The 26089-nt window shown below is 50.0% G+C and overlaps 2 protein-coding genes across 2 annotated transcripts in view; one reads left to right on the forward strand and one right to left on the reverse strand.

Moving 5' to 3' along the window:
• The first annotated feature begins 566 nt into the window (after positions 1–566).
• Positions 567–22162, forward strand: UBAP1 (ubiquitin associated protein 1). The gene is made up of 7 exons (XM_083155388.1): positions 567–716; positions 11185–11225; positions 13338–13462; positions 14609–15463; positions 19093–19293; positions 20215–20316; positions 21049–22162. The coding sequence occupies exons 2-7, from the start codon at positions 11192–11194 to the stop codon at positions 21187–21189; spliced, it is 1458 nt and encodes a 485-aa protein (XP_083011514.1). The 5' UTR covers positions 567–716; positions 11185–11191; the 3' UTR covers positions 21190–22162.
• Positions 22163–22668: 506 nt separating this feature from the next.
• KIF24 (kinesin family member 24) overlaps positions 22669–26089 on the reverse strand; it is a 28464-nt gene continuing 25043 nt past the window's right edge. Inside the window, exons 12-13 of the mRNA XM_083155389.1 lie at positions 25795–25888; positions 22669–24983 (exon numbers count right to left, since the gene is read on the reverse strand). Of these exons, the coding sequence (XP_083011515.1) occupies positions 24804–24983; positions 25795–25888 (274 nt within the window). The 3' untranslated portion in view covers positions 22669–24803. The remainder of the gene's footprint in view (positions 24984–25794; positions 25889–26089) is intronic.

Genomic DNA, 26089 nt, shown 5'->3' on the forward strand with positions numbered 1-26089 from the left:
GTACATTTATGCCATGTGTTGGGAAGTACATCCCGACCATGACGTAAATGTACGTCAAATGTCGGGAAGGGGTTAAGCACAACTTATTTAATTTAATTATTATTTTTTTTTATTCTTGGTAACTTTTGGCCTTGGGGTGCCCTGAAAAATGCCGGTATTTCAGGCATTGCACTGCGGGAGACTGGGCTAAAATGATGCAATCGCGATTTCCAGGACTCTCCTGGCCATTCCGGGAGGGTAGGCAACATTGACCCACTGCATGGATGGAGTCAGTAACGGGCGGTTACTGACGGTTACAGGGAATCCCCTATTGGCCAGATCCTGTGAGACCAGAAACCGCCATCTGTGGAGCCGGAGGACATAGCCAGAGCCTAGGGCAGGCATCCGGTCACACTTACCCTCCCCTCATCCCTTCAGTCGCTAACTGTAGCTCCATGCCTCCCCCTCTCTTCCCCTTCTGTCATTGCCCATAGCTCCATGCCTCCCACTCTCCCCATACTCTCCAGTCATTGCCCATAATACCTCCTCCCCTCTTCCCACCAGTCACTGCCCATAGCTCCATGACTGCCCCTCCCCTCCAGTCACTGCGCATAGCTCCATACGTCACGTGGGCTGGCGCGCTGACGTCACACGCTGTCAGGCGGAGGAAAGAGGAAGTGACACAAGATGGCGGCTGGCACCGGGGAGCTGGTTGTGTAGGATCGGGGCGGCAGCGGGTGAGTGTCCGTACAGGCGGATATTCCTGTCAGTGTCTCCGTGAAGCACGGGGGCTGCCGGGGGAAATCGCTGTGGCTGTACTGCCGGGGTCCTGGACCCGTGCGCTGCGTATCAGTCCGGCCTCCCCCGGTGTGTGACAGCCGCTGCTTCAGTGACATAACGTCTGTCAGGGGGGCGTACCACGTGATAGGAGGTGTTATTGGGGGGGGGGTGTAGCGGATTGGGGGTGTAAGGTTGGTGCAGTGCCAGGGTGTATGTGATGCCTTCAAGGGAGTGTCACTGTGGAGACAGGACATGGTCAGTGAGATTGGAGGGGGAGTGGGTGTAGTCTCTGAGTGGGTTTCTGAGGGGTGTCCACACTGTGGGGGTGTCGGTGAGACAAAGGGGTCCGCACTGTGGGGGTGTCGGTGGGACAAAGGGGGTGTCCTCCCTGTGGGGGTGTCTTTGGGACGAGGGGGTGTCCTCCCTGTGGGGGTGTCTTTGGGACGTAGGGGTGTCCTCCCTGTGGGGGTGTCTTTGGGACGAGGGGTTGTCCTCCCTGTGGGGGTGTCTTTTGGGACGAGGGGGTGTCCTCCCTGTGGGGGTGTCTTTGGGACGAGGGGGTGTCCTCCCTGTGGGGGTGTCTTTGGGACGAGGGGGTGTCCTCCCTGTGGGGGTGTCTTTGGGACGAGGGGGTGTCCTCCCTGTGGGGGTGTCTTTGGGACGAGGGGGTGTCCTCCCTGTGGGGGTGTCTTTGGGACGAGGGGGTGTCCTCCCTGTGGGGGTGTCTTTGGGACGAGGGGGTGTCCTCCCTGTGGGGGTGTCTTTGGGACGAGGGGGTGTCCTCCCTGTGGGGGTGTCTTTGGGACGAGGGGGTGTCCTCCCTGTGGGGGTGTCTTTGGGACGAGGGGGTGTCCTCCCTGTGGGGGTGTCTTTGGGACGAGGGGGTGTCCTCCCTGTGGGGGTGTCTTTGGGACGAGGGGGTGTCCTCCCTGTGGGGGTGTCTTTGGGACGAGGGGGTGTCCTCCCTGTGGGGGTTTCTTTGGGACGTGGGGGTGTCCTCCCTGTGGGGGTGTCGGTGGGACGAAGGGGTGTCTCTTCCCTGAGGGCAATCGGCAGGGTGGTCTGTACTGTGGGGAAGTTTTATGGTTGCACAGGTGTTCCATGTGACAGCCGGCGGTATATCATGGCTGTAGCTGTTGGGGCAGCTCCCGTGGTATATACAGCGGAGCACAGGTACTGGCGGCTGACATTTACCCCGAGGACTGTGTCACACACGGGATTTGCCATCAAAAGTGTGTTTTGTGCAGGAAAATGCGGTTTTCTAATTCCAATGAGTTTTTACTATGTAAATATGGATTTACCGTAATCCTCTCCCCTCACAAAAGCACCATGTATGTTGGTCTCCTTTCCCTTACTAGTGTGCTGCATTTAATAACACTGGGGAGACCTCTGGCCATCGTCATAGGGGAGATCTGGCATATTGGCTCTAAGGTGGCAGTGTCACCAGAATCCCCAGCCGCACGGAAGACCTCCTATTCCATACGGAGTTTAGTCACATTGCCAGAGAAAGCAGAAGATCCCTTTCATAGCCTGAGTTTAGATCAGAGGTTCCCAAACTCTGGCCTTCAGGCTCCCTAATATTGCAGGTTCTAAGGATGTCTGTGTTAGAGCACAGGTTACTTAGTACTTTAATCAATTTAATTTAACCATCTATTTTCAACTGGATATCCTTAATATGTGGACTGTAATGGTGCCTTGAGGACTGAGCTTAGAAATTGCTGATCTAACTTCTTATACAGAACATACTTTATCTCTGTTCACATGATACAAGAACTGATCCGCTCTTTGATGGGCTCAGCGAAGGATCGTCAGTCCTCATGTGACAGTGATGTAAGCCTAGATATCTCTGCTCCGGCCTACTACATGGCTGCTCAGTGTGGTATTCCCTCAGTGGGTTAGTGATTTTCTCTTTTTTCCAACAGGGCAGCATTTCCTGCTGGCAAGGTAACCACTGTAGCAGTGCAGGGAACAATGGGCCTTATTCTAGTTCACTCTTTCTGACAAAATCCTTCTTAGATGGACAAAACCATGTGCACTGCAGGAGGGGCAGATGTAAAATGTGCAGAGAGAATTAGATTTCGGTGCGTTATTTTGTTTCTGTGCAGGGTAAATACTGGCTGCTTTATTTTTACACTGTAATATAGATCTCACTTTGAAGTAAAACCCCACCCAAATCTAATTCTTTGCACAAGTAACATCTGCCTCACCTGCAGTGCACATGGTTTTGTCCATCTAAGAAGGATTTTGTCAGAAAAAGTGAACTAGAATAACCCCCAATGTGTGTGTGTTTTTTTCTTCTACTATTTATTTTATTTTGTATTATTTATTAACAGTTTCTTATATAGATTTATATATTCTGTTGCGCTTTACAATAGGAGACATTGATACAATAAACTGGGTATTTACAGACAGTCAAAGGTATGAGGGCCCTGCTCGCAAGCTGACAATCTATAGAGCAGGCATTCCCAACCACAGTCCTCAAGGCACACCAACAGTACAGGTTTTAGTGATATCCAGGCTTCAGCACACATGGTTTAATCAGAATCCCTTAGCTACTAATTAAGTCACCTGTGCTCAAGCCTGGATATCTACAAAACCTGCACTGTTGGTGTGCCTTGAGGACCGTGGTTGGGAATGCCTGCTATAGAGAAATAGGCATTGATACATAAGGATATTCTTTATTTCATAAAGTCCACCAGAATGCAAAGGTTCCTGGTGTGCTGTATGTTACGGTGACCCAGAAGTTTGGCCAGTGAACAGGAGGATTGTTTTTGCCTAAAGGATATAACACACACAGCAGGGTTCCCTGCTAGGAGAACTAATGCAAAGGACTAAAGCTGTGTTGGGAACAGCAGGAAAGGTTGGAGTTTCTCAAGCTCCATTAATACAGTCCAGGTTTTAAGGATATCCTCATTGAGGTCTGTTCTACCCCTTTTACACCAAAATCTCACATCTGACCCGGTATTTGGAAAGCAGTTCTAATCCAGGTCGGATCCGGGATTTTTCCTGTTTACACTACGGGGGCGGCGTTTGGAGATGACATCATCTCCAAGCGCCGGGGTCAAGCCCAGCACCAAGTCCAGCCTCCGTGCACCCTCTAGCCCCCCGTCCGCGAGGTGAATGGATGCTGCACACAGGCATCCATTCACCTCCTCCCTGCCTCCGCTGCTGTCTGCACAGTACAGCAGACAGCAGCGGAGGCTGTGTGCGCCCCCCCTGCTGCCCTCCTCCATACTGCGGTCCGGAGGTTGGGCTCCCTCATTGCTGTAAACTGGAGCCGGGTCGGATGACTCAGCATACCCGTTTACACTGCCCCTCACCCTGTGTTCCACCATGGTCAGGACCATGGTAGGATTTGCGGGAAAATGGACCCTTTTTTTTTTTTTTTTTTTTTTCAGCTACCCTTTTTACACCGAAGCTGACCCAGGTCCACAAGGCAAAAACCTGGGCTTTTGCCTCGGTGTAAAGGGTATTATTAATCTGACCCATGTCAAGAGATAAAAGCCACATCTGAAATACTGTTTACGTTGTATAAGGTGGGGGGAGGAAGAATCACTTCCTTGGTATTGATGTGATGTGCCCTTCCATAACCGCACAATCCACCTGCATCTCAGGTGGACGGGGAAACTTGTGATGTGGACACTGCTGTAAAGGGCTGAACTGCACACAGTCCGATAGTACAGCGATGCCCAGTGCATGGCATGGGATTGTGTAGCTCTATACCACTCCCATCCCCAGCTGGAGGTCTGCTTCACTCCTTTACTGATGGCTCTGTCCTCCCTGTGACATTAAATATTCAAAGCCAAACTATTCATAATTAATGCTGCATTATAGGGGGGCTGGTCAGTGGCTCTAAGCTGTGTGGCATTGTTTCCTTGTGTCTCCTAACTGCTCTTTAGAAGTCAGAGGTTCCAGCATGTGCCATGAGGGTGGTGATTCTTATTTAGAACAAGGTGCACTGATCCCAAACCTGTGATGTCTGGGTCAGATGCAGGCCTTACACCCAGTATGTACGTGGCCTGCCCTGCCCGGGATAAGGATTATACCTGAGAACAGACTGGCGTAATGAATGAACGAACATGCCAGATTACATTACTGTCTGCCAGTGTGAGTGCATCAGCCTAGCTCTGACAATGGGCATCACCAGTGCAATGAGGGGTACTGTGGCGTTCGTCTTCTGGTGCATATGTTTATTAAATGAACACTGCTTCTGGCATTGTCAAGTTCCCAGGCGAGTCTTCTACAATGGGATATGATTGTATAGCTCCTGTTATATTGTGTTTGATACACTGTAAGGAGCAACCAGGACATGGCAGCTCCCACTAAAGTGTATAGGTTATAATGTAATGGATGGCTGCGTTATCATACGTCCAGTCTGCAAATCCACAAACCATCCCATAGCCTCAATGTTTGCTTTACTTGCTTATAATCTGTTACTGTGTACGTGAGTGCGGTGGGCGGCTTTGTAGCCTGCAGAATTGTTAATGTATTTGCGCGCAAACATGAATTAGGCCAAAGTGCCGGGACATTACCCACACTGACCTCCATGCATTACTTACATAGCTGCTATTCTTTGTTATACCTGATATACAGAAGTCATCTACAGACCTAGAATGAATAGTCCGTCCCTTGTGATGCTTTGCTGCTACTGCGCTGTCCAACAGTTCATGTCAGTCAGTCTGATAATGATGACTTTGTACGCTGTTAACTTTACAGCGCTCATAAATGGACACCATAATATTAGTCTCCAAGGCCAAAAGCATTAGGTCACACAGTATACCACAGGCAGAGGTGGTGGCTGTACTGTGTAATAGTAACATTTGCTGAGTTACTAACCTAACCATTATCGTTGTTATTGTGACTTACTAATAAGATGTCACTAAATTCCATGGGGAAATAAGGTTTGTAATTCCTACACCGTTCACCTGATTTGGATGTAAATACCCTCAATGTAAAGCTGGAATTCTGCAGTTAAATCACATCTTGGTTGGTTCATATCAAATCCATTGTGGGGGTGCATAGCACCCAAAATCTGAGAATTGTGTCGATGTCCCAATATTTATGGACCTGACTGTACATGTTATTAATTGTCGTTACTGTTGCACATGACAGGTGTTGCTGTTAGTGTTCAGGTACAAAGTTCCGTGTAAGAACTTTCACATGACTCAGAGAAGAGCTTCCGCAATGTTTGATTTGTCGCTGTGAGCACCAGAAGGTGCCAGATCATTCCAGCCATGATTCATACTCTGAAATCCCCCCTGCTTTCTGGTAGAACCAGATTCCTGTAAAGCACCTTTTGCCCTGTTACTGCAGATGTGTCCTCGTGCCCTTAGAATGTCTACGCCATATACCGTGAGACGCAGCTGCTAAGGGAGTACAATACTTTGTTTCATTGCAGATGCTGTGATACATTGCGCTAGATCAGGCGTAGCCAACTCCAGTCCTCGAGAGCTACCAACAGTTCATGTTTTCCAGATCACCTAGCAGGTGCACTCTTTACTCCGTGGCGAATTACAAAAGATCCACAGGTAGAGACAATTACTTCACATGTGATCTGTGAGGAGATCTGGAAAATGTGAACTGTTGTTGGCTCTGGAGGACTGGAGTTGTCTACGCCTGCACTAGAGACTCCGGACAATGACTTCTCCTGCACAGGAATTCGCTTTACACCATTACAAAGTTGTAGGTGTGCTAATGTGTCACATCACCCGGACTGATCTGGCTTTGTGGCTCCCGGTTGTTTTACTTCTGCAGACACGTTTTGAGCATCCTGAGGCACAGAGAAGGGCAGTATGGGGCGACCTTAACGTCTCTTGTGTGGATCGTTGGATGTTGGAAAGTGACAGAATCTAGTTACTCATGGAATAGCCTGTTCTTGTGGTGTAATGTTACCTAGTTAGCCACACCTTGTGTGTGTGTGTGTGTGTGTGTGTGTGTGTGTGTGAGATAGGCTAGTCATAGGGTGACCTCTAGACCACACTAGGCTTATACTAACACACACAATCCTGTTCTGCATTATTATACATCAGTAGTGAGTAGCAGGAGGTTCTCCACATTATTAGGCCTATCCACTTGCACTTTCAAATAATGGTTCTTTGGTGAAGCTGGTGTGGAGACTTCACAGACTAACCTACTGCACCTATTCTGTGACCTCACAATCCAATCACACAATAACCTGCTGCATAGACTGTGTGACTACACTGCGCTCACTGTGACATCACCAATCACACAGTAACCTGCTACATAGACTGTGTGACTGCGCTCACTGTGACATCACCAATCACACAATAACCTGCTACATAGACTGTGTGACTACACTGCGCTCACTGTGACATCACCAATCACACAATAACCTGCTACATAGACTGTGTGACTACACTGCGCTCACTGTGACATCACCAATCACACAATAACCTGCTACATAGACTGTGTGACTACACTGCGCTCACTGTGACATCACCAATCACACAATAACCTGCTACATAGACTGTGTGACTACACTGCGCTCACTGTGACATCACCAATCACACAATAACCTGCTACATAGACTGTGTGACTACACTGCGCTCACTGTGACATCACCAATCACACAATAACCTGCTACATAGACTGTGTGACTACACTGCGCTCACTGTGACATCACCAATCACATAGTAACCTGCTACATAGACTGTGTGACTACACTGCGCTCACTGTGACATCACCAATCACACAATAACCTGCTACATAGACTGTGTGACTACACTGCGCTCACTGTGACATCACCAATCACATAGTAACCTGCTACATAGACTGTGTGGCTACACTGCGCTCACTGTGACATCACCAATCACACACTGACCTGCTACATAGACTGTGTGACTACACTGCGCTCACTGTGACATCACCAATCACACAATAACCTGCTACATAGACTGTGTAACTACACTGCGCTCACTGTGACATCACCAATCACACAATAACCTGCTACATAGACTGTGTGACTACACTGCGCTCACTGTGACATCACCAATCACATAGTAACCTGCTACATAGACTGTGTGGCTACACTGCGCTCACTGTGACATCACCAATCACACACTGACCTGCTACATAGACTGTGTGACTACACTGCGCTCACTGTGACATCACCAATCCCATAGTAACCTGCTACATAGACTGTGTGACTACACTGCGCTCACTGTGACATCACCAATCCCATAGTAACCTGCTACATAGACTGTGTGGCTACACTGCGCTCACTGTGACATCACCAATCACACAATAACCTGCTACATAGACTGTGTGCCTGCACTCACTCTGTGACATCACCAATCACACACTAACCTGCTACATACACTGTGTGACTACACTGCGCTCACTGTGACCTCACCAATCACACACACTAACCTGCTACATAGACTGTGTGACTACACTGCGCTCACTGTGACATCACCAATCACACAATAACCTGCTACATAGACTGTGTGACTACACTGCGCTCACTCTGTGACATCACCAATCACACAATAACCTGCTACATAGACTGTGTGACTACACTGCGCTCACTGTGACATCACCAATCACACAATAACCTGCTACATAGACTGTGTGACTACACTGCGCTCACTGTGAGATCACCAATCACACACTAACCTGCTACATAGACTGTGTGACTACACTGCGCTCACTCTGTGACTACACTGCGCTCACTGTGAGATCACCAATCACACAATAACCTGCTACATAGACTGTGTGACTACACTGCGCTCACTGTGAGATCACCAATCACACACTAACCTGCTACATAGACTGTGTGACTACACTGCGCTCACTGTGACATCACCAATCACATAGTAACCTGCTACATAGACTGTGTGACTACACTGCGCTCACTGTGACATCACCAATCACACAATAACCTGCTACATAGACTGTGTGACTACACTGCGCTCACTCTGTGACATCACCAATCACACAATAACCTGCTACATAGACTGTGTGACTACACTGCGCTCACTCTGTGACATCACCAATCACACAATAACCTGCTACATAGACTGTGTGACTACACTGCGCTCACTGTGACATCACCAATCACACAATAACCTGCTACATAGACTGTGTGACTGCACTCACTGTGACCTCACCTGCTGCATAGACCTTGTGACCAGTATTTGGTGTACAGTATGTGTGGGAGAGGTAGGAGTCGGTGTAGTGCTTATTGCTGAGGATAAGCAGGGTGCTTTGTCTGCCTCTGGTTCCCCTTCTGCTGAGCAGATCAGTAATCCTGTCACAGTGTTACACAAATCACTCAGATTAACTCCTGTCCGTCAGAAGGCAGTCAGTCTGTGTGATTACCTCTGTATGCTGCTCTCACCTCTACCCTGATATCTCACACCTGATACACACAGATAACTATATACACGGGTCACACTGATCACTATACACAGGTCACACTGATATCGCACACCTGATACACACTGATCACTATACACATGTCACACTGATATCACACAGTACACACTGATCCCTATACACAGGTCACACACTGATATCACACACCTGATACACACTGATCACTATACACAGGTCACACTGATATCACACAGTACACACTGATCCCTATACAGAGGACACACATGGTACACACTGATCCCTATACACAGGACACACCTATATCACACACGGTACACACTGATCACTATACACAGGACACACACTGATATCACACACCTGATGACCACTGATCACTATACACAGGACACACACTGATATCACACACACCTGGTACACACTGATCACTATACACAGGAAACACACTGATATCACACAACTGATACACACTGATAACGATATACGTGACACACTAATCCCTATACACCGTACACACTGATCCTTATACACAGGTCACACACTGATATCACACACACACTTGGTACACACTGCTCACTATATACAGGACACACTAATCCCTATACACAGGTCACACTGATATCACACACCTGGTACACACTGATCCCTATACCGAGGTCACACACTGATATCACACACGGTACACACTGATCAGTAGACACAGGTCACACACTGATATCACACACCTGGTACACACTGATCACTATACACAGGACACACACTGATATCACACAACTGATACACACTGATAACTATATACGTGACACACTAATCCCTATACACAGTACACACTGATCCTTATACACAGGTCACACACTGATATCACACACACACACACTTGGTACACACTGCTCACTATATACAGGACACACTAATCCCTATACACAGGTCACACTGATATCACACACCTGGTACACACTGATCCCTATACCGAGGTCACACACTGATATCACACACGGTACACACTGATCAGTAGACACAGGTCACACACTGATATCACACACCTGGTACACACTGATCACTATACACAGGTCACACTAATATCACACGGTACACACTGATCCCTATACACAGGTCACACACTGATTCCTATACAGAGGACACACACTGATATCACACGGTACACACTGATCACTATACACAGGTCACACACCTGGTACACACTGATCACTATACACAGGTCACACACTGATCCCCTATACAGAGGACACACACTGATATCACACGGTACACACTGATCACTATACACAGGTCACACTTGTATCACACGGTACACACTGATCCCTATACACAGGACACACACTGATATCACACGGTACACACTGATCACTATACACAGGTCACACACCTGGTACACACTGATCACTATACACAGGTCACACACCTGGTACACACTGATCACTATACACAGGTCACACTAGTATCACACGGTACACACTGATCCCTATACACAGGACACACACTGATATCACACGGTACACACTGATCACTATACACAGGACACACACCTGGTACACACTGATCACTATACACAGGTCACACTTGTATGGCATACCTCAATGTTGGAGAGTGATGAACATCATATGCCATGAAGTCATACGACTAAGGATCCCTATACATGTGGCAGCTGATTCCCCAATCAGCGAGCAACGATTTATCTGTAAGATCCTTGATTTGCTGATTCCTTCCTGCACCCGCCCGCCTCCCGGGATGGAACAAGGCGGCCATCAGTCCCAGAAGTTTGAGAGCCATGAGGGTTGTGTGTAGTACATTGTCACCACTATACGGTATCACAGGTATTGCCTGTGTACACTGGGGTCAGACAAGGAGCAGGACATCACTGTAGCATCGTCATGTACAATGCTGTGTATACAGATAGGCTATATATCTGTGATCTCCTAGGCTTGCATCCATTGTTGAAGTGTAATTAGATCTCTTTGCTAATTATCTCCATCGGTTACTGTGTCGCACTGTTTTTATATTGTGGTTTTCATTACACAAATACATTTATATATTTCTCTTTCCTTGCAGACTCTAAATGGCTTCTAAGAAGTCCACATCCGATATACAAGGTAAGAATATACTGTATAACGTATCAGATGGAGAACGATCGCACAGGTCATTACCAGGACCTTATTGTACCCGAGCACTTCCCCACCGCCCTACTGCAGCAGGACTTATTACCAGGACCTTATTGTACCTGAGCACTTCCCCACCGCCCTACTGCAGCAGGACTTATTATCAGGACCTTATTGTACCCGAGCACTTCCCCACCGCCCTACTGCAGCAGGACTTATTACCAGGACCTTATTGTAACCCGAGCACTTCCACCGCCCTACTGCAGCAGGACTTATTACCAGGACCTTATTGTACCCGAGCACTTCCCCACCGCCCTACTGCAGCAGGACTTATTATCAGGACCTTATTGTACCCAAGCACTTCCCCACCGCCCTACTGCAGCAGGACTTATTATCAGGACCTTATTGTAGCCTGAGCACTTCCCCACCGCCCTACTGCAGCAGGACTTATTATCAGGACCTTATTGTACCCGAGCACTTCCCCACCGCCCTACTGCAGCAGGACTTATTATTACCAGGACCTTATTGTACCCGAGCACTTCCCCACCGCCCTACTGCAGCAGGACTTATTACCAGGACCTTATTGTACCCGAGCACTTCCCCACCGCCCTACTGCAGCAGGGCTTATTATCAGGACCTTATTGTACCCGAGCGCTTCCCCACCGCCCTACTGCAGCAGGACTTATTATCAGGACCTTATTGTACCCGAGCACTTCCCCACCGCCCTACTGCAGCAGGACTTATTACCAGGACCTTATTGTACCTGAGCACTTCCCCACCGCCCTACTGCAGCAGGGCTTATTATCAGGACCTTATTGTACCCGAGCACTTCCCCACCGCCCTACTGCAGCAGGACTTATTATCAGGACCTTATTGTACCCGAGCGCTCCCCCACCGCCCTACTGCAGCAGGACTTATTATCAGGACCTTATTGTACCCGAGCGCTCCCCCACCGCCCTACTGCAGCAGGACTTATTATCAGGACCTTATTGTACCCGAGCACTTCCCCACCGCCCTACTGCAGCAGGACTTATTATTACCAGGACCTTATTGTACCCGAGCACTTCCCCACCGCCCTACTGCAGCAGGACTTATTACCAGGACCTTATTGTAGCCCAAGCACTTCCCCACCGCCCTACTGCAGCAGGACTTATTATCAGGACCTTATTGTACCCGAGCACTTCCCCACCGCCCTACTGCAGCAGGACTTATTATCAGGACCTTATTGTACCCGAGCACTTCCCCACCGCCCTACTGCAGCAGGACTTATTATCAGGACCTTATTGTAGCCCGAGCGCTTCCCCACCGCCCTACTGCAGCAGGACTTATAATCAGGACTTATTGTAGCCCGAGCAATTCCCCACCGCCCTACTGCAGCAGGACTTATTATCAGGACCTTATTGTAGCCCGAGCGCTTCCCCACCGCCCTACTGCAGCAGCAGGACTTATTATCAGGACCTTATTGTACCCGAGCACTTCCCCACCGCCCTACTGCAGCAGGACTTATTATCAGGACCTTATTGTAGCCCGAGCACTTCCCCACCGCCCTACTGCAGCAGGACTTATTATCAGGACCTTATTGTAGCCCGAGCGCTTCCCCACCGCCCTACTGCAGCAGGACTTATTATCAGGACCTTATTGTACCCGAGCGCTTCCCCACCGCCCTACTGCAGCAGGACTTATTATCAGGACCTTATTGTAGCCCGAGCGCTTCCCCACCGCCCTACTGCAGCAGGACTTATTATCAGGACCTTATTGTAGCCCGAGCGCTTCCCCATCGCCCTACTGCAGCAGCAGGGCTTATTATCAGGACACTCTCGCTAGGCCGACACGATGAAGGTAGACATACATTACGCTGACCCCTAAAGGTCAACAGGGGTTAGGGCCACAAGTATTTTTGACGTTGGTTAGTGTTTGTGCTGACTTGCAGTATTTCATACCTACCCTGCAATCCACTATAGTGTGCAGGAAGCATGGTGAGCGCTGCGGGACATTTATATGGTGTGCATGTGGACTTCTGAGATCTGTAATCATAGGGATGTTACTCATGGCGACGGTGCTTATAGGAACAGGCGCTCAGTGTTGTTGCTGCTGCTTCTCTCCCAGGGCCTTTCAGCCACCTAGAGGACGTCCCCTTCAAGATCGGTGAGAAGTTTCGGGTGCCGGATAAAGTTGGCTTGCCTGTGGGTTTCTGTGTGCCGGACATCAGCCAGATCATCGGCGATGTTCAGGTGAGTGATTCTAGCCGGAGCCACACTGTATATGGTATTTGTGGATCTTTTAGTTCTGTATTGATGGGTACTGGTCCAAGTAATGCCATATAAGGGAAGCCATTTACTCCTCACACACTCATCATTTATTCATTTGTGAATGATCCATGTTTTCTGGTCTTTCTGTGTGTGTGGTTACCCATCTCAGTTGTCTGTCTCTGTGTATGAACCCTATGCTTACGTGTCTCTGCTGTCTGTGTTCTGTGTGTGACTCCTATAGTCACCTGTCGCTGTGTCCTCTGCTCTGTGTGTGTGTGTGTGTGTGTGTGTGTGTGTGTGTGTGTGTGTGATTCCAGGTTATCTGTCTCTGTGTCCTCTGCTTTGTGTGTGGGCGTGACCCCAGGTTACCTGTCGCTGTGTCCTCTGCTCTGTGTGTGGGCGTGACCCCAGGTCACCTGTCGCTGTGTCCTCTGCTCTGTGTGTGGGCGTGACCCCAGGTCACCCGTCGCTGTGTCCTCTGCTCTGTGTGTGGGTGTGACCCCAGGTCACCCGTCGCTGTGTCCGCTGTGTGTGGGCGTGACCCCAGGTCACCCGTTGCTGTGTCCTCTGCTCTGTGTGTGGGCGTGACCCCAGGTCACCCGTCGCTGTGTCCTCTGCTCTGTGTGTGGGCGTGACCCCAGGTCACCTGTCGCTGTGTCCTCTGCTCTGTGTGTGGGCGTGACTCCATGTTACCTATCACTGTGTCCTGTGCTCTGTGTGTGACCCCAGGTTACCTGTCTCTGTGTCCCCTGCTGTGTGTGTGTGTGTGTGTGTGTGACGCCCTATGGTTACATGTTTCTGCTGTGTGTGTGAGTGGCCCCTATGGTTACCCATTGTGTCTGTGACCTATATGGTTACCTGTCGTTTCTGTGTGTGGCCTTGTCATTGTGTGCATCCTGTCAGTATACTTGCAGTTTGTCTTTGTGGGCAGCCTGTCCATGATAGGAGGGAGCTGGTAACATCGGCACGGTGCCGCCCTCATGTCTGGTTACATGCTGCTTCCCTTTACCTTTGGATGGCATGCTGGCACTTAGTCATTAGCTACAATGTCTCCCTGTCGCTGCAGCTGGTGCTAGGAGTATAATGTGTGGATAAGTAATAATGGGCATCTTTGTATTGTATTTCTAGTATGACTTCTCCCTGGAGAAAAAGACCATCCAGTGGGACGAGGAGATCAAACAAATCAAAGCTGCCCAGAGAGAAGCCGAGCTGAAGGCGGAAGTCGCTCGTTCCCAAGCGAGTGCGGACACCCCAGGAGAGAGAGAAGGGGATGAAAGCCGTGGGTTCCCTACTTCCGTCAACCACTTCCTGGCCAGTCTACAGCACAACAACATCCTGACTCCCACCCAGGCCATACAGCAGAAAGTGCTGAGTGCTCCACACGCCCTGGCAGACTTCAACCCCGCCGACTTCGAGTGCGAGGAAGACCCATTTGACAAGTTAGAACTAAAGACTATTGACGAGAAAGAAGAATTAAGGAACATTCTCTATGTCCATATCCTTCCTGCTCCGAGCCCGGACTCCTGTAAGTCGGAAGTGGCGAATGAGGAGGAGTCGGTCGCTGCCAAGGAACAAGAAGCCTTGGACTTCAAGCACCTCCGCAAACCCAATGGTCTGATCGCATTACCACAGCTGGAAAACTGTGAGCCCCCTCCCCCATCCTCCAAAGTGTCTCTCGCCCCCATGAACTTGGTCAGTAATATCAAATCCCTCTCTTTCCCCAAACTGGACTCCGATGAGGGCGATGAGAAGATAGCATTCACACGCACTGCCTGCCCGCCCAATGGCACCTTTATGGAATCCTTAAAATCCAGCTCTCCACATAACGGAGGGGAACTGAACGGGCACCTTGTGTGGAGCCCTTCCCCGCATTCAGACAGTGGGACGACACAGTCAGCATTACCTCCTTCTTCCCTGGCTACCATTGTATCCGTTGCCGGTACCGAAGGAATAACAAGACCCTGTTTGGGCGGTGATACTCGGGTAAGAAGCGGCACCCATATCAGTATTATGTATATTACCGCTGGGCTCTGAGCCCCCTCTATAGTACCTCTAGAGGGTCTGCCATCTTTGGCCAGCATTAGATCTTGTGGCCCTTTCACGCCTGTTCCCAGAGAGCTTTATAAATCCTGGTTATCAATCTCAGTGATGTGCAATGCTTGTTCTTCCAGCCAAGGAGGAGGTTTATTGGGAGATAGGTGGCCAGGCGCTGCTTTCTCCCTGTGCGGGGGAGGTGGGCGGGTGCTGCGTACTCTCTCCCTGTGTGGGGGAGGTGGGCGGGTGCTGTGTACTTTCTCCCTGTGCGGGGGAGGTGGGCGGGTGCTGTGTACTTTCTCCCTGTGTGGGGGAGGTGGTCGGGTGCTGCGTACTTTCTCCCTGTGTGGGGGAGGTGGTCGGGTGCTGCGTACTTTCTCCCTGTGCGGGGGAGGTGGTCGGGTGCTGCGTACTTTCTCCCTGTGCGGGGGAGGTGGGCGGGTGCTGCGTACTCTCTCCCTGTGTGGGGGAGGTGGGCGGGTGCTGTGTACTTTCTCCCTGTGCGGGGGAGGTGGGCGGGTGCTGTGTACTTTCTCCCTGTGTGGGGGAGGTGGTCGGGTGCTGCGTACTTTCTCCCTGTGTGGGGGAGGTGGTCGGGTGCTGCGTACTTTCTCCCTGTGCGGGGGAGGTGGTCGGGTGCTGCGTACTTTCTCCCTGTGCGGGGGAGGTGGTCGGGTGCTGTGTACTTTCTCCCTGTGCGGGGGAGGTGGCCAGGCGCTGCGTACTTTCTCCCTGTGTGGGGGAGGTGGGCGGGTGCTGCGTACTTTCTCCCTGTGTGGGGGAGGTGGGCGGGTGCTGTGTACTTTCTCCCTGTGCGGGGGAGGTGGGCGGGTGCTGTGTACTTTCTCCCTGTGTGGGGGAGGTGGTCGGGTGCTGTGTACTTTCTCCCTGTGTGGGGGAGGTGGTCGGGTGCTGCGTACTTTCTCCCTGTACGGGGGAGGTGGTCGGGTGCTGCGTACTTTCTCCCTGTACGGGTGAGGTGGGCGGGCGCTGCGTACTTTCTCCCTGTGTGGGGGAGGTGGTCGGGTGCTGTGTGCTTTCTCCCTGTGCGGGGGAGGTGGTCAGGTGCTGCATCCTTTCTCCCTGTGCGGGGGAGGTGGTCGGGTGCTGTGTACTTTCTCCCTGTGCGGGGGAGGTGGTCGGGTGCTGTGTACTTTCTCCCTGTGCGGGGGAGGTGGTCGGGTGCTGTGTACTTTCTCCCTGTGCGGGGGAGGTGGGCGGGTGCTGCGTACTTTCTCCCTGTGTGGGGGAGGTGGTCGGGTGCTGTGTGCTTTCTCCCTGTGCGGGGGAGGTGGTCAGGTGCTGCATCCTTTCTCCCTGTGCGGGGGAGGTGGTCAGGTGCTGCATCCTTTCTCCCTGTGCGGGGGAGGTGGTCGGGTGCTGTGTACTTTCTCCCTGTGCGGGGGAGGTGGTCGGGTGCTGTGTACTTTCTCCCTGTGCGGGGGAGGTGGGCGGGTGCTGCGTACTTTCTCCCTGTGCGGGGGAGGTGGGCGGGTGCTGCGTACTTTCTCCCTGTGCGGGGGAGGTGGTCGGGTGCTGCGTACTTTCTCCCTGTGTGGGGGAGGTGGGCGGGTGCTGCGTACTTTCTCCCTGTGTGGGGGAGGTGGTCGGGTGCTGCATCCTTTCTCCCTGTGCGGGGGAGGTGGTCGGGTGCTGTGTACTTTCTCCCTGAGTGGGGCGGGTGCTGTGTACTTTCTCCCTGTGTGGGGGAGGTGGGCGGGTGCTGTGTACTTTCTCGCTGTGTACTTTCTCCCTGTGTGGGGGAGGTGGTCAGGTGCTGCATCCTTTCTCCCTGTGCGGGGGAGGTGGTCGGGTGCTGTGTACTTTCTCCCTGAGTGGGGCGGGTGCTGTGTACTTTCTCCCTGTGTGGGGGAGGTGGGCGGGTGCTGTGTACTTTCTCCCTGTGTGGGGGAGGTGGGCGGGTGCTGCATCCTTTCTCCCTGTGCGGGGGAGGTGGTCGGGTGCTGCGTACTTTCTCCCTGTGCGGGGGAGGTGGTCGGGTGCTGCGTACTTTCTCCCTGTGCGGGGGAGGTGGTCGGGTGCTGTGTACTTTCTCCCTGTGCGGGGGAGGTGGGCGGGTGCTGTGTACTTTCTCCCTGTGTGGGGGAGGTGGGCGGGTGCTGTGTACTTTCTCCCTGTGTGGGGGAGGTGGGCGGGTGCTGTGTACTTTCTCCCTGTGCGGGGGAGGTGGGCGGGTGCTGTGTACTTTCTCCCTGTGCGGGGGAGGTGGGAGGGTGCTGTGTACTTTCTCCCTGTGCGGGGGAGGTGGGAGGGTGCTGTGTACTTTCTCCCTGTGCGGGGGAGGTGGGCGGGTGCTGTGTACTTTCTCCCTGTGCTGGGGAGGTGGGCGGGTGCTGTGTACTTTCTCCCTGTGCGGGGGAGGTGGGAGGGTGCTGTGTACTTTCTCCCTGTGCGGGGGAGGTGGGCGGGTGCTGTGTAGTTTCTCCCTGTGCGGGGGAGGTGGGCGGGTGCTGTGTACTTTCTCCCTGTGTGGGGGAGGTGGGTGGGTGCTGTGTACTTTCTCCCTGTGTGGGGGAGGTGGGCGGGTGCTGTGTACTTTCTCCCTGTGTGGGGGAGGTGGGCGGGTGCTGTGTACTTTCTCGGGATTGGCTTTCCTAATAAAAAGACACCCTGGGAGAAGTCGGGCAGCGTCTGAGCAATGTTCAGACGCTGCCCGGCATTAGACTGCGCGCATGCGCAGTCTAATCCCGAAATCCCTGGACTGGAAACTCCAATCCCGGGATTAAAATCCCGGCGTTTTGGGGGCCAAGTCCCGGGATCCCGCCGATCCCGGGATTGGCCACCCTAGCTGCGTCCTTTCTCCCTGTGCAGGGGAGGTGGTCAGACGCTGTCCAATCGCCCTTTCTGTCCAAATTGGCCAAGTTCTGCACACATTTCAGAGGTGGCTAGGTGCTGCGCACTCACTCTTCCTGTGCAGGCGAGGCAGCCATTCGCAGGGCACTCGCTCCCTGTGCAGGGGAGACGGTCAGTTGCTGTGTACTTTCTCCCTGTGCAGGAGAGGTGGTCAGGCGCTGCGTATTTTCACCCTATGCAGGGGAGGTGACCAGGTGCTGAGCACTAACTCCCTGTGCAGGCGAGACGGTCAGGCACTGCGTGCTCACTCCCTGTGCAGGTGCGTCCGCTGTAGACAAATAGTTGCTCAGAAGAAGGATCATGGGCTTCCTTCCTTGAGTCCATGCTACCCTTGACCATGGCCCACAGGATTGCAGAGGTGAGATGCTGGGTGGGGACGGAGACGGGGAGCACACACTGTGCTTCTACTGATCTTCTGCTCCTGTGTATTGTCTCTCACTGTCATCCTGCCCCTGAGTTTGAGTTCTCGGTCCATCTCCCCCATCCTACCCCAGCTCACACCCGGCTACCTCTCAGTGCCGCCCAGCTATTAGGGGGAACACTGCGTTGGAAATGACTTGTACCAGTTGGTCGCCAGTGTGTTGGCTTCTTGGCGTCTGGGGTTGGTCCAGCCCTTTCTAACAGCCGCACTCTCCTCCTCTTGGTGAATAAGCCTCTCTCAGACCTGCAACCACCCTCTAATCCGTTATTGTTCCTGCTCATAGATAACAGCTCATCAGGTTCCCACGTCCAAAGTGCCAAACATCGTGACGAGTGTGAAGCGGCTCAACGTGTCCGGCTACGAGGAGCTGCTCCAGGCAATGTCCAGCAGCGAGCGGCAGTGCGCGGAGACCATCATCAGCATGGGGTATTCCTATGAGCATGTGATGAGAGCCATGCATAAGCAAGGCCAGAACGTGGAGCAGGTGAGCGGATCTCGGGGAGAGAGGGGGTGATGGTGTTCCTGGGATTGTGGCAGCACAGGTCCAGCTGGGAACCAGCTCCTGTCAGGCAGGACTGGGCCTATTTAAAGCATCTTATTTTGGCTACCGCCCAGTAATGACACAGGAACCCTCCTGTTAGGGCGATGTCTGTTCTCGTACAAGTCTGCTCTATGCCGTAATTAACATTTCATGCTCCTGGCCTAGTTAAGCATTTCTCCACCTAGACCCGGCCGGCCGGCTGGTGGCAACATTGAGGAGACAGATGGAAGTAGCTGAGGATATAATGTAATTCTGGCTGTGTTGTCCCTAGGAACTGTGTGCCCAGCACAGGGCCGAATTCAGGTTGGCGCGCAAAATCTCTCTCTAATGGGAAAACCATGCTGCACTGCAGGTGGGGCAGATGTAACAGGTGCAGAGAGTTAGATTTGGGTGGAGTGTGTTCAAACTGAAATTTATATTGCAGTGTAAAAATAAAGGAGCCAGTATTTACCCTGCACAGAAACAATAAAACACCCAAATCTAACTCTCTCTGCACATGTTACATCTGCAACACCTGCAGTGCACATGGTTTTGTCCATTAAAGGAGGCTTTTGCAAACATCTATATATTTATTTATTAACCTTTCTTATATAGTGCAGCAAATTCTGCTTTACAATTGCAAACGGTGATAAAAAGAAACTGGCTATTTACACACAGGTGAAAGGGTAGGAGGGCCCTGCTCGCAATCTAGAACTTACACATATATTAACTAGGGGACTGGAAAAGACCTAGAAATGAAAGGGTGAACGTAAAACCTATGAACTTAATAGCATGACTGCAATACAGGAATGTTCTTATACCCGGTCTGGGCATTATATATATACTGTATATATGTTATACACTCTCTCCTCCTCCTCCGTACAGGTGCTCGAGTACCTGTTCATCCACTCCCAGCTCTGTGAGAAGGGGTTTGATCCTCTGCTTGTGGACGAGGCCCTGGAGATGTATCAGTGTTCCGAGGAGAAGGTACGATCACGGCATAGAGGAGACTGCCAGCATCTTATTACCATTGTGATCCTTGCAGCAGTGACCGTGGGGGATAGTACCAGCCAACCAGCTCCTAACTGTCATCTACCAACACAGCCTGTAACATGGCAGCTAGGAGCTGACTGGCTGCTACATTAGCTCTCAATGCTTTTGTAACTATCTCCCACCCTGTCATAGGTGGATGTGGGAGTGGGCGCAGGGGACAGGCTACAAATACAGAAATAGCCAATTTAAATGGTAAAACAGGTTTCCCGGGTACTAGGATAAAACACATAGGGGATAGTCTTTACTCTTACATTGCATTACTACCATGTTGGCATATTGTCCTACTTGTGTATGTCAATAAGCCATTCCCCGTCTGCAGTGCATGATGCTACCTTGGGGTGTGATGTGTAGAATACTAGGAGCCTAACCCCGGGGCAGCAGACGTCCGGGCCCGCAGGGAACCCCGGGGCAGCAGACGTCCGGGCCCGCAGGGAACCCCGGGGCAGCAGACGTCCGGGCCCGCAGGGAACCCCGGGGCAGCAGACGTCCGGGCCCGCAGGTAACCCTGGTGGACAATGTGGTTTCTTTGTTGCATAACGTTTCCCATCCTGCCCCTGTATTTTCTAATCTGCACCAGTACATTATAACGCCCCTTTATCTGTACCGCGCTCAGCCAGACCTTTGGCATAGAAGTAACGCATTTGTTTCCTATGTTTGTGTTCCCAGACGATGGTTTTCCTGCAGTTAATGAGCAAATTCAAAGAGATGGGATTTGAACAGAAAGAGATTAAGGAGGTTTTGTTACTACATAGCAATGACCAGGAAAAGGCGCTGGAGGACCTAATGGCCCGCGCAGGGGCCAGCTGAATCCCTGAAGACCATTCCACATAGGTTCTAATAAATTTCTCCTATGAACACAATCACAAGCTTTCCGTTCAGAGGGACGAGGCGCAGAGAGCGAGGCCCTTGTCCTGCGTTAGAATTTATTTTCCCTCACACAGAAAAGCCAGCGACACCATAATATATAAGAAGTGCCCTTTTACCTCCCAGACTGACACCACACGTGAGAGAGGAGATTTGCCGACGTGCAGGAGAGCCGCGCAGTTTCGCTTTTTTTTGTTTTATATTCATTGTAACTGGGGAAAATACAACCGAACGGAGAGGATTATCGGTTTGTGACGCTGCTCTTTGCTGGAATACAGACTTGGTGTGCTCTGATACGGCAGACTTTAGTGCAATTATTATTATTTTCTTTTTGAGTAGTGCTACACTGGTTATTAAACGATTAGAATAAAAAGCAGAATATCTTACCCACCCTTGTTGCTGTCCATCCGTCATCCACTCCCAGGGGTTGCCTCAGATTAGCACTGGTAAAGCTGTGACTGCTTATCGGAATATTTAAATATATGCTAAGTTATTTGTTTCAAAAGCTTTATCTGTGCATCGGAAATTATGTCTTAATCCCCCATTGCCCAAGGACTAAGATTCAAAAAGACTTTCCGATCCTAAAAAGCAGGTTTAAAAGGACCTATGGGTGAACTGCAGCCTGAGAGCTGATGGCAGGTCTACTTAGATCAGCGACAGCTTGCCAGCCCACCCACCGAAGGCCGGCCCTGCGTGCGTAGCCTTTATTTAAGCACTTTGTTCTCCCCATCTTCAGTTCTTAACAGAATTATATCTAGTATTTCAAAATCATCTTTTGATAGTACAAAGTGTATTATGTTGTACATTGTTTAAGATAAAATGTAAATTTAAGTCTTGACGAATATAAGTAATTTGCTAAATATTTTCTTTCTCCCTGCAGAGGTACTAATAAAACTGTAAAATAATTTGTCCTTTATTATTCGGTGTCCTATTTTACTTACAAGACCGCCTGTGTTTTATTGGGGTTTGTGGTCAAATATAATCTGTGTACACATAGGCCACAAGTGTGTGGTTCAATGCTGCAATATGGCCGTGGTCCGGAGGCATTGTAGATTAGAACATAAGTACTCTCCTGGTGGAGGTTTTGTTGGGAAGCAAATCAGCACCTTGGAGAGAGATAAAGTACCAGGCAATCTGCTCCTAACTGCCATGTTACAGGTGGTGTTTGAAAGGTGAGTTACAGTAGGAACTGACTGCTGGTACTTTATCTCTCTCCAATGCTTAGTAATTAGATCACTGAGAATGCTTTGGTTTCCTGTGCACGATACGGTAGGGTTCTAAATGCAATTGGATCCTATTCAGAGCGGCTCGGCTTGGGTTGTGCGTCAGATATGTCGACAGAAATGATAATATGGCCGTGTTCCAGCTCGCCACCACTGGAGCCCGATTTGACCTTATATAATAACATACAACAGCTACAACCACATTCATAGTTTTTATTAAATTAGAAATCCAAATTATTTAGCTTTAAATACAAGAAAATGAAAAGTAATAAATACGATTCCAGATGTAACGGAAACAGCCTGGGGTCTGCTTAGCGATACGCAGCCCGGAAGGTACCAGATCAGAATCCTGGTCTCCGATTGCAGCTGGTGAGGTGGAGGTTTTACCGTTGCTCCTTGCAGCATCTATGACAGTAATGTCTTGTTCTATTGATAGGTTTCCTGATTTCTTCAGACTTTTTCCATCTGTTTCTGTTCATTAATAAATGTCCCCATTGTGGCTGGAAGTCACCTCTGCCTCCCAGTGCCTGGATTGGATTGGGGAGCCACCTTATCTAATTGCAGCAAACTTCACTCTTACAGTAGTTCAGTATTATCACAGAGTTTTGTAGTACTGTTCCGGCTGCTGCCGTTTGTGTCATGTACCAGAACTACACATATGATGCGGTGATGATTACATTGAGGACAGTATTACCACCCTGCTGTGTATAGTATATAATACGGACACATAGAATTGTCCCTGTTCTGTTAGAGCCTCAGTTTCACATAAGGCAAAGGGTGTATGAGTTCTCCATTATAGTACAGTATTGCAGCCGTAACCTTTAATCAGCTGATGTTCCTGCAGCAGTAACACTGGAGATAGCGGTGGGGGCCGGTGTGTTTCATGCAGCCAACAGTATCAACCCGAAAAGGTCAATATGCACAAGGTTGACACATGGTGGCCATGATTTTTTTTTTTTTGTCCATTTGTAGATTTCAGCTCATGGACCTAAATAGTGTACTGCTTCCTCTCACTCACCATGCTGTGCTGTATACTATTAGTTCCTGACTTTATATACAGTATGGGACACTTATATTTCCTTGCAGCCTAATTACTAAAAAAACAAGAACAGTCACCATTTATTTATGTGACATGAACTGCAGGGGGCGCTCTGCCTCGTTATGATGATTCTTGTATCGGAATTGGGTTTAGAGGTACACATCAGATTCAGCTGTCTCCAATGTAAGTGCAACAGGTTCATACAGAGGTTGGAAAATAATAATTCTTTAATAAAAAAAAAATCTGCAAACCTCAATTACCATCAGCGGGAGAATAAATGGTTTGTGCACTCTCCCCGTCCCATCCCTTATTTATCTTAATAAGTAATATCCAATTAACACTAATGAGAAACCATCAACCCTAATGGCTCACTGTCCTTAGTATAGGTTTTCCCAAACCCCAGTACAGCTAATGATTTACTTAATGAGTGATTAACATAGGCTGTACTGGAAATATCCGGAAAACATGTCCTGTGAGAGGGCACAACGACCGCTAGCAGCTGTATAAAAAGTGTGTACTTGGTGAGGATATGAGTGAGAACAATGTAAAGGGCTTTAGCTTAAACTCAATCCTCAAGGCATATTAACAGCCCAGGTTTTAAGGATATCCAGACTGGAGCACAGTGGACTGAATTCGTACCTCAGTCTTTTCAATTTAAGCATGGATACACGTAAGACCTGGAATGTTGGTATATTGCTAGTGAAAGGAGTTTTAGAAACACTGAGCATATATTCTCAACCCAGTTTTCAGGATTCCAGACAGTTCATGCTTTCCAGGACACCCAACAGTGAAATAATTAACTCCGCCTCTGAATATTTTTTTTTTTTCTTCAAATGAGTTAGTGAGCAATGAATACACCTGTGCACCTGTTGGATGACCTGGGAACTGTATGAGCAAGAATTACATCAGTGCACCTGGCAGGTGACCCGGGAATTATGTCAGTAAGTAATGAGTACACCTGTGCACCCAACACAATCAATTGCAGTGAGGTTGGAGGAGGCTCATTAGTAACATCTTACTGTAATGCTGCTTTACTGTACATTATTCTGTAACACACACATCCTTCATGCAAAGCTATTGGCCGGTCATTGCTCTGGCTAAAGAGACCTCTGCTGGATAATGAAGACGGAACATGTAAAGGATTCCATTGAGTAATTATGACAGGTTACCACTCCTTCACCAATGTCTACATCCAGAACATATCTGGGGAGAGTGCGGTGTAACCAATCACGTCACAGATTCCTATATCCGCTGTCTTTGGGGATGTAGCTGAGAGTTATCTAGGAAGAGGTAGACTAAGAGCAGCAGAGACAGTCTACCACCTCCTGGTGACTCCTTTCATGCGCGGAAGAGGGATCGGAAGATTCTGCAGACGAGTAACCCAGGAAGATTTGTAGCTGGACCCGCAGGCTCTCCATGTGCCTACACTTAAGGGCCAGGATCTCATCCAGCTTCTGTACATAGTCCTGAAAGTCCTGTAGAGGAGAAGAGGATGGGTCAGACTGTTGTGCAATAGTGGAATCGCACCTCTGCCTGTACCCTGAGCGATCTGCACAATGTACATGCACCCTGACTATAGAGGAATATACAGCCTAGGATGGCAGGATCCAGAACCACTGCAGCTATTCTGGTGCAGGAATCTGTGTAGCAATGTCGGCTGCTGCAGCGCCTAAGGGCACAGGTGTAATAATTCAAACACTGGCGTATAAACGGAATCATGTAAAGGGAAAGGATTTGCATTGTAAATGGTTACAGCTGTAAAACCATTGGCAATCTTACTTAAAATCCCAGAACGCCTCCATCTCAGAACCTATCACATTTCCCCTATTGTTTTATTTAGAACATAGTCACTGAGAGAACCGTCCTGCTTCCAACAGATGTCAGCTTTGCATCCTGTAACCACCAGATCAGCACAAACACTTCTCCGTTCTCCAGCTGCACATAGTTACCCCGCCTTCCCACAGCTCGCCCTCTGCTCACTAGCAAAGCATTGTATACATGGTAACTGGCCAAAAGGAAGCGTCACCATCGAAGTACTGCAGCCGCATCACCAACACACCCAAAAGTAGTGCCAGTGTAGGAACCTGGTGGTGGCAGTGACAACACCGTATGAATATGTAATAGGTGGTTACTGTCTTTAAAGGAAGAAACCCCTACACCCCGCAGCCATTGAGCCAATTGTAACTAGTTCCCGCCATCGCGCCTGACCAGGCTGCAGCACAATGAAGAATCTAAGCGGGTTATAGTGAGCACTTACATCCAGGAGAGCAGAGGTTCAGCACTTACCGTATTAGTTACACGGCCCAGAAGCTCCGCCTCCTCTGTGCACAGGGCAGACATCTTGTTTAGCGCTTTACAATGTGCCTGTACAATAAGCTGCCTATTACACAGAAAGGAAGGTGTTAATGCGAATACAAAAAGGTGGGCGCCTAATATCACAATAATCAGGATAATAATTCCAGGCAGCACATGGTAAAGAGGGGGAGGAGTTAGACATGTACCCACCCACACTTTACCCAATTACCTCAAGTGGCCCTCATGGGGTAAGTATAAAAAATACTCTTAGAAGGCTGGGGACGCA

The sequence above is a fragment of the Crinia signifera genome, chromosome 1 (assembly GCF_055691185.1).
Source record: "Crinia signifera chromosome 1, ASM5569118v1, whole genome shotgun sequence".
NCBI lineage: Eukaryota > Metazoa > Chordata > Amphibia > Anura > Myobatrachidae > Crinia > Crinia signifera.

What these genes read in the sequence shown, in the direction of transcription:
- UBAP1 (XM_083155388.1), top strand. Translation starts at nt 11,192, where the DNA reads ATGGCTTCTAAGAAGTCCACATCCGATATACAAG. An exon ending in GTCCACATCCGATATACAAG is followed by an intron (nt 11,226 to 13,337) that starts GTAAGAATATAC and finishes CTTCTCTCCCAG; the next exon opens with GGCCTTTCAGCCACCTAGAG. An exon ending in ATCAGTGTTCCGAGGAGAAG is followed by an intron (nt 20,317 to 21,048) that starts GTACGATCACGG and finishes TTGTGTTCCCAG; the next exon opens with ACGATGGTTTTCCTGCAGTT.